This window comes from Lampetra planeri, chromosome 77, assembly GCF_965212315.1.
Source record: "Lampetra planeri chromosome 77, kcLamPlan1.2.h2, whole genome shotgun sequence".
Classification (NCBI taxonomy): Eukaryota; Metazoa; Chordata; class Hyperoartia; order Petromyzontiformes; family Petromyzontidae; genus Lampetra; species Lampetra planeri.
The window spans coordinates 3,505,299-3,514,487 of record NC_136182.1 but is presented as its reverse complement, the minus strand read 5'-3'; the positions used below and the strand labels follow the sequence as shown (position 1 = coordinate 3,514,487).

At 48.0% G+C, this 9,189-nt stretch overlaps 1 protein-coding gene and 1 long non-coding RNA gene across 2 annotated transcripts; both read right to left on the bottom strand.

The window, feature by feature from the left end:
* Window positions 1-599: 599 nt before the first annotated feature.
* LOC144738084 (uncharacterized) lies at window positions 600-3,541 on the bottom strand. Its single transcript, XM_078620993.1, has 4 exons — window positions 3,538-3,541; window positions 3,094-3,196; window positions 2,201-2,437; window positions 600-1,200 (listed from the first exon to the last, which is right to left on the bottom strand). Exons 1-4 carry the CDS (start codon window positions 3,539-3,541, stop codon window positions 666-668), a joined length of 879 nt encoding a protein of 292 aa, XP_078477119.1. The 3' UTR covers window positions 600-665.
* A 292-nt stretch (window positions 3,542-3,833) lies between these two features.
* LOC144738108 (uncharacterized) lies at window positions 3,834-6,895 on the bottom strand. Its single transcript, XR_013589135.1, has 4 exons — window positions 6,728-6,895; window positions 5,912-5,993; window positions 5,063-5,232; window positions 3,834-3,874 (listed from the first exon to the last, which is right to left on the bottom strand). It is a non-coding gene; the product is annotated as an uncharacterized LOC144738108 (long non-coding RNA).
* Window positions 6,896-9,189: the final 2,294 nt, after the last annotated feature.

Here is a 9,189-nt window from a genome sequence, read left to right as displayed (position 1 = left end):
TTGGGAAAACATGTACGACATTAAGGAGATATTTGCCAGCATATTCTACTTAATCAATGTACGCGATGATGACAAATGTTGCATTTCTCAATCGTCAATAATTGTTGCACCAAGCTCAAAGGAACCCATTCTGGATGTGTCATGACGTTCACTGTATGCACAGGCATTGTGTTGCCATACTTCAGACAAGACAGCACACATTGAGTTGTCTTTTTAAAACCTGCACCATCTGAAGAACCAAAGTATGACGGTGTTCTTCTGGAGCAATATTTAAAGCAAGTCGGTTGTTACTGCCGCTAACCCTGAGCCCAAGTCCTTGTGGCCTGGCTTCTGGGTGAGTTTGCAGTCTCCAGCCAGCCAGAGAATCAGCAGCCACAGATTTTCGAATAAAACCTTGTTTCGGTTTGATCCACCGAACAATATCCATTGACCACACCACAAGTAAAGCAATAATGTAACTGAACAAAAATGTGAATAAATTAGGACGGTTTATTAAATGCTTTGTATCCAAGGAAATATGTACAGCAATAGACAAAATATATACAGAAATAGACTAAAAATATTTACACTAATAGACTAAAAATGTGTATCATGGGGGGAGGGTGGGTGGTGTGGTGATAGCATTCGTGGTTTACACAAATGTACGACCACCACCACTACCACCCCTACTGTGGGGTGGACCGGCCACCGCACAGTAGCACGCGGCGGAGGAGTGAGCGTATTGCTCTCCCCACACGAGCCATGCACCCTCGCTTCTTATTTATTTCCTTCATCTCCTTTTCCTCCTCCAACTTCTCAAACACCTGCACCATCATCTCCTCCACTACCATATTTCCCCCCTTATCCGGCTCCTCCGTCTCCTCCGGCTTCTCCTCCTCCGGCTCCTCCTCCTCCGGCTCCTCCTCCTCCGGCTCCTCTTCCGCCGTCTCCTCCGTCTCCTCTTCCTCCTCCACGTCCGTCACCTCATTCTCTAACTTCTCAACCTCCTGCACCATCATCTCCACCACCATCTTCTCTTCCTCCACCATATTTGCCCCCTTATCCATCTCCTCCTCTGTCTCCTCCTCTGTCTCCTGATCCTGTTCCTCCGTTTTCTCTTCCTCCTCCACCTCAGTCTTTTGGTCTCCCTCATTTTCCACCACAACCTCTGTTTCCTCTTCAGAGGTCTGGGCAAGTGAGGTGGGCTGCACCGGTTTCACTCTGTGAAGACACACGCACGACACGACTCCACCTTTTGCTATGACAGAGATTGCAGTCACCTCCCCATCTCCCATTGGTGTGGCAGATTAAACCGAGCTTAATAACAATGAAAAAAATTGAGTACGTTTCATGTCAGAGCTGTCATTCTGATGGGACAAGATTATCACGAAGGAATGTGCCACTGTGTCTCATACAGTCTGCTGTAGTGTCACAGTAGCAGGCAGCGTTGCTTTGTAAATACAACTAAGTCATTTGTCATGATTTCTTTTTGTTTTCATGATATATTCTAATTGGGGCAAATATGACCCCTGGCACACAATGGCCTACTCGTTTTGAACGAACTTAGGGGAGATCTTCAACATCTACTGCAAAGGAGAGGGTGCATCATGTATTGACATCCTGTCATGGCAGTAATAACCATCAAGAGTGCTGCCGCTGGGCCGCATCACCCATGCATGATTGTTGTAAAAATATCTGATGGTGATTCGTGTTAGATAAAGCTGCCCATCTTGACTTCGATGGCATCTCAGAGTGCTTTACAACGCAATGAGGCACTTACATATCACATCTCGCACCTCAACGCATTTTACGGTGAATGAAGGGTTAGATGGTGAAGATTTGGCCGCATGGTTATGTGGGCTCACCCACAAACCAATTATGGAAAATAAATCGGTCTACAGATGAATGTACACGTGGGGTAGGCTGGAATGCACTTGGGTTCTCCCCCCGTTCTGCATGGGTTTCCTCTGGGTTCAGCAGCTTCTTCCCCGAAACTGAACCCACAAATACAATACCACTGGTCTTGGATCAAAATCGACCTCTAAAGCACTCAATTGGGATCACACACAGCAACTTTGTTCCCTACTGCGAACAAAACTTGGCAGGGCCCTCTTGAATATTTTGTCTTGAGACTCAATGATGTTCATTCTGGATAAACAAGCATAGTAATAATGATAAAAAATAATAAACACATACACAGGACACATGCAGAGTTGCTTACCGTGGCTCAGCGGCTCCAGACTTTGCATCGTATTCTCCGGAGCCCTCTTCTCTGGATCTCAGCGCTATCAGGCCCTGCACACTGCTAGCAGCGGTGGTGGTAGCGGTGGTGGTAGCGGTGGTAATGGTGGTGCTGGTTGTGGCCGTGGCTGCCCCTTGATCATGGACCTCGGCCATGCCCTGAAGCCAACTGTGTGCGAGCGCCTGAGTGGGAGTCATCCGAAGATTTGGATCCCATCTGTTGAGAGGCACGCGGGGGCACACGTGGTGAGAGGCACGTTTCAAGGATTTACGTTTCTTCCCTTCTTCCACGAGGTCCAGGAATTTTCACCAGCAGCGGGGAGTACTCCACTGCCCAGTAGCCTAAAAATGCACTTAGCCTGCCACTGCCCATCTTTCATGGGCCTCCACAGACACCGATCTTGACACTGCTGGTACAGGTCATCGGCAGGTTCACTCAGTTCCACATCCTCCTGTACCACATCAGCTCCACCTCTTGTGATATGGCTCAGCGGTGACGACGTGACCCAGACGTACCACATTCTCCACATGTAGAATTTTGTGATTCAAATTTTGGACTTTCGGATCAGACGCAGAAAAAAATGGGGGCCTATGGTTGTCTCTAACGATTACTTGAAGGAGAGTGACTGTTTTGAGAATCCTTGTGGGGAGGCGTGGAAGAGGGGAATGGGCAGGCAGGAGGTTGTCTTACTGTATCTACTGTAGGCAACAATGGACACAGTCCACCAACTCTGGGCCCAGGAGATGAGTAAGAATGAGAGGGTGGAGCTGGTGATCGATGGAGAGTGATCACCAATAATTTGGAGGAGATTGAGTGATGGGGAATCCTCGTGGGGGGCAGCAGGGGGAAGAGGGAGAGGAGGCAGTTCTTACTGGAGGCAGCGGCTGATAAAGTCCACAAACTCCGTGTCCTGGCTGTTGAGCACAGAGTGTAGTGGGAAGCTCCCCGGTAGGCTGTATGGTTTCTTCCAACCACCTGTAGGGGCCATGCACAGCGGAAGAGAGAGATATACATAGTTACAAACCACATCACTCACCCACCTATCCACCCACCTATCCACCCACCCACTCGCCAACCCACTCACCTAACCATCCCCCCACGGCCTACTCAACAACAATAACCGCCATTTGCCACTAAGTGGCAGTGACATCACCATGGCGCTTGTACCAGGCTATGTGCACTTTAAGGCCACCTGAAGTGTCAAAAGCTCACTGGCAGGAGGTCATGGGACAGACTCCGGTACCATGGGTTGACTGATTGAGATGACTGGCTGTGGTAATTAAATTTAAGGTGGAGGGGTTACCAGCCTCTCGCACCCATTGGTCTCAGTGGTGGCTACAAGCCCCATGAGGGGAATTGCATGTTGAAATTGACCTTCCCTCCCTTGGCATTGCTTACCACAGCGTTACCGACCGGCACCACCTTTGAGGTAGGGTGTTGTTTTGCAACTTATCCCCGCCACCCCCTCACAGCCACGCACATGCCTACCCATCCATCTACCCATCCACCTACCAACCCTTTTACTCAGAAAAAAAAACATCACTCCGTTGGAATTACGCAATAACAGCCCCAAGCCACCCCTTTTAACTTACCAAAGTATATCAATCCGTAAGGAGCGGCACGTATGAAGTTTCTTGGGGGCACACCCAGCCTCTGCACACGGTTCAGACAAAGACAGAGGTCAATCATAAAGCCTCAGTAGACTGTTGGGGCAAGTGCTGAAAGCAGGTAGCAGCATGTATTGAGGCTGGAACTGTGGCACACGAGGGCATGGTTGATCACATCGCCCCAGGTACGTCACACACCAAAATAGGTACTTATTTGAAGCAGAGTTGATCTAGGAGAGGCCTCGGGACCAGTTATGATAATTGAACCTCAGGGCGGTACCCCAGGGTACCATAGTTCCCCGGCTCTCGCATAATGTCCGTGATGCAGTCATTTTTAGTCTGGTGATGGTAGGCGATGCGGTAATCGACTCATCTCAACGAGCTGTACACAATGCACTCTTAAAAGTTTACTTTTTCGAAAACGGATTTTTTAATGCTAATATTTGGTGTTTCGACATCGCGGAGTAACACTGATTTCACATTGATTGGTACCCCAGTCGCGGAGTTAAGTACACCCCTGGAAAAAAAGTGTCCCAGAAATAAAATATTTAATTGCCTCGGCCATTTTGTATTATTTGATACCCTGGTGTACCACCATGAGGATCAATTGCTGCCACCGGTGCTGGTGGTGGCAGTGGCCATGAGTGGGAATCAAACTCGGGTCTCTGCTGGGGTTTGTAGCACAGCGCGGTGCACTAACTACTGCACCACACAATCTATACACAAAGGCAAAGACAAATATCCCCCATATAGCTTTAACATACTTTTGGTCACACACATAGACAAGACAAACACGTGTACACACATGTACAAGACAAAGATCCCCGGTATAACCTAAACAGACTTGGGGCAAGTGATGTTAGCGAGGAGCACCTCTGAAGGCTGACATGCCACACGAGGGGGGTGGGTGGCCAACACCACTCCTGGCCGCCTTTTTCTCCCTAGTGGTGATGTTTACACTGCACCAGGTACTCATTGGAGTCCGAGTCGACCTAGGGGAGGCCCACGACCGGTTCAGATAATCGTCACGTGTTGGCCGAGAGCCAGAATAGAACTTGGGTCTCCAGGTTCGTAGCGCACCGTGTTAACCGCTACACTACCGTGTACACACATGTACAAGATACACATGTACACACACACGCACGTGTAAACACGCACACAGCACAAACAGCTATAATTCGCCAAATCACCATACGGCCCCCCCTAACCCACGAGCGGACATTGTGCGAAATACCTCCATGCAGGACAGAAGAAAATCGTCTTCGTTGTTGGGCTGGAATAATTGCTTTCCAGTGGCCATCTCTGCTACCATGCAGCCCAGTGACCAAATGTCGGCAGTGCAGGTTAAATCATAGCCCAGCAACATCTCCGGAGCTATGTATGGCAGGGCATCACCGTGTCTGGCTGCACAATCACAACAACAAAAAATACATGCACTGTGCTCGCTTAGCCTTTAACAGCATCGTCATCACACATGCAGTCACATAGATACGCACACACAGATGCTCATACACAGATGCCCACACACAGACACTCACACAAAGACAGACATAGACCCCATACACAACGGACACACGCAGACACTCAAACACATACACAGACAGACATAGGTATGCACATTTACAACAACCGCCATTCACCACGAAGTGGTGGTGACGTCAACATGGTGCTTGTGCCATGCTAGGTGTACTTGTAAGACGTGAAGTGTCGAAGGCCCACTGGTAGGTGGTCACCGAACAGACCCAGGTCCCATGGGTTGACTGAGATAACTGGCAGATGCACCAACTGTGTTCTCCACTGTGCCACCTCATTACATTTAAGCCGCCCGGTGCTCCGCTCAATGCTGTGAGGGAAACTGCCTCCAACTACCCAGCAGGGTCCCTCACAAGCCTCCTCCATAGAGGCTGATCTTGACACTGCTGGTACCAGTCATTGGCAAGTTCAATCAGCTCCACATCCTTCTGTACCACATCAGTCAATATGTTCTCTAGCCCGTGCAATGCCCGTTTAGCCCTATCTATCTGGCTGATCAAAAGCTGCTTGGGGATGCGGTGGCTGGGCACACGCAGATGAGGTCACTCACGTTGACTTCCCACAGTAAAGCTGGTCTTAAAATCCATGACCCTAATGGTGCCAGCCACGGTGTCTTTGACCATGATGTTGTTCTAGAAGAGAGGCAGAAGGGATTCACACACAGAGGTTATGTTGATAGAATTCAACCAGCAGTGGATCGATCATGTACCACAATACAGATTAAACAGGGGAATCAGAAGAGGTGGCGCGCTCTTGCCAAGCGTCAGTCACAGCGACAATCGCTGTTTTCTGAAAGCTATCACTAGGGGTGCCCCTTTCAAGTTCGTTAAGATGAGAGATGCGAGTGGCTTACGCGTGTTAATAACTGAGATATTGTCGAAGTAAAAGGGGATGGTGCTATCGACAACTGATCACCGTTGCTCCAACAGTAGAGCTGAATGAAGTGCACAGCTGTATGAGAGCCTGCTTATGAATCCCGAAAAATCATCGACAACGTGCATGGATTCTGTGATGCTTTCCACCATGCATTTGCCTTTCATAGTTTTCCATTCGCAAAATCGAAGCTGACGGGCAACCAACAGGTCAAAATACGCATTAGGTATATTTTTTGAAAATTGTCGTTTTAGCTCCGGTTCATGTCTCCCAAGTTTTGGCCAACGCCGTGATCAATGTGGCCAGTTTTCTCTGTGGTGAGTCCCCAATAGAGACATGCCTCTTCACCAAAGTCATAATTTATACCGGATCATCTTCACCAGTTTTACTGTGACCCTGCCTCCTTCCAAATAGACACAGGCCTAACACATGAACCTTGTGAGGTACAACACGACTCTTCTCCAAAGACGCATTGAACACCATGTTCACTTACTGGCCTGATGGCTGCGTGGACGGCCTCCTTTAACTCCATATGCTTCAGGAATGTGAGGATTTCCCTGGTGTATGCTTTAATTAACGCCATGTCCAAGCCCCGGAGCCCTGCTTCTTCAATCACTTGCTGGAGACTCTCCCTGTGAGAGAGGCAGCGGCAGCAGCAACAACAACGACGTTTGTAGCGTCAGTACCATCCTGCAATGCTATGCTCATTCTGATAAGGAAAATAATACTATTGTCCATGCACGTTCATGACCGATATTATTATTCATCATTAATCCTGTTTGGGTTTAGGTCTATTTGCTGATAAACCAAATCAGATGGCACATCTGCCCACTTATATTTTGTATATTATATCGATTTATATTGCACCTTATTCCAGCATTTGTAAAAATTGTACATGCCATGATTGTGGTTTAGATAAAGAGTGGGGTTGTAAAAAGTGGTGGTGTGGTTATGGTGACAGGACAACATGCGACAGGTTAAGGAGGGGTTGTGGTACGCCTGCTTGTAGCTGTAGGGGTAGTGATAGAGATAATGATATTGATAGTTGTTGGAGACAGCCTGGTCCTAGCAGAAAGGGTAAGTGATAGGGGTAGTGATAGTGATTGGGGTAGACCTGATCTTAGCTGGGGAATGGGAGGAGGGTGTGTGCATCTTGCACATCCCTACTTATTTGAGGCTGAGACCTAGGGAAGGCCCAGGACCGGTTCAGATAATTGTCACTGGTGTTGGCCGTGAGTGGAAATTGAACCTGGGTCACTCGGTTTCTAGTGCAGCGTGCTAATTGTTACACTACCGCTCCCTTACTCATATTCTCCAGAACAGGGGGGGAGACACAAACTAAACACAGAAAAGCACCCGAGTTGAGAATCGAACAAAGGCCCTTCTCGCCGAAAGGCATGAGCGTCACCACTGCGCTGTCACCATCCTGCTGATGGAATGGGGTGTGGCTAGGTGAACAGGGGAAGGGTTGATAGAGAAAAGAGGAGGGGCCTCCAGTGCAACCACGTGTGTGTCCTGGTTGAGCCTCGCAGACACAGGGCAGCGCCACGGTATTACAATGTGTCGATGGCACAAGTGTCAAAAGTAACCACGCTATGGAGGAACATGTGGTACCTACTTCAACCGCTCCAGCACGATGCAGTAGTGCCCTCTGAAAGTGAAATCATCCAGGACTTTGACGACATTGGAGTCCGGGTTATAGTCCTTGCGTTGACGTTCCATAGCCCTCTTGAGCCCCATCTCCAATATTTCATCCGTGGAGCTGCACAGAGGAAGTCCACAAGTTAATCACTTAGACTTGTGTAAAGGATGCCCCGAAGTAACGCCTATTCGGAAATAAATAAATACATATACATTCACTGGGTCTAACGGCTTTGTGAGTTTGAAGTGCTCCACTTTCATTACCGAGGAGCTATCACGGGAAAAGTGGCCGACATATGGCACACAATCGGATTTGAAGGTAGAGAGCCATTCAAATAGGATTGTACATATGTATGCTGAACTTCATTTGCACTGTACATAGCCAACCATGGTAATCGGAGATGCGTGGGAAGGACAACAAACTTAAGACGAACAGCAGTTCTAAAGAAATTTGTTTTCAATTTAGATTTAAAAGTACATAGTTTCAGTGACTTTCTAATATCGGAAGGAAGAGCGTTCCAGACGGCCACATAAGTGCATCTGAAAGCGTGAGATGCAGTGACCCTCTTTGTTCAAAGGCTAGCCAAAAGCCGCTGCAAAGATTGGTCGTCAGAGGAAACTTAATGCAAATAAGGGGATTAAATTGGGAGAGACTGAACAAATTAAGAGGGATTGGTGGTAGAGAACCATGGACAGTTCCATAAAGGTTTGGGAAGAGGATAAAATTAGCTAGGGAGCAAAGGGGGTTTGGGGTGCTGCCTGAATAGAGTAATTCCCTGATGTGTGACTGTGATTAACTTGAGCCAGCTCCGAGCGTGGTCCAAGGAATGCTCAGGATTTTGTAGGAGCTGAACCTGTGCCGAGCTATGGCTGAGCTGCTCAAGCATATTTAATAGCAGCCAAGTGACTCAAGCCAGAGCCTAAGACTGAGAGTTCGAGGCTGAGCTAGAGCTGAGCCATGGCTCTGAATGTGGGTCTCATATTGCAAGGCGAGCACAACTCAGGAAGGCGCTATGTTTCACTGACAGAGTCTGCAGTAGTTGCACAGTTGGCACCAATGTTATTTATAATCACAGTAGTTGAGTCATGTGGAGGTGATTTTTCAGTATTGGGATGTTTGGTCCAATACCAGTTACACTGTATGTGTTTTTTAAGCTTGAGGAAGAAACTGAAACCATTAAACAAAACTATTTTAAATTTTACTAGGTAAGGCCCACTGACCTATATAGCTATTTTCTAGAGGCGACATGGCCATAGATGATAGCTTCACCAAGTGGCTTATCACGTTATAGCAGCCAAATACTCTAAACGCAT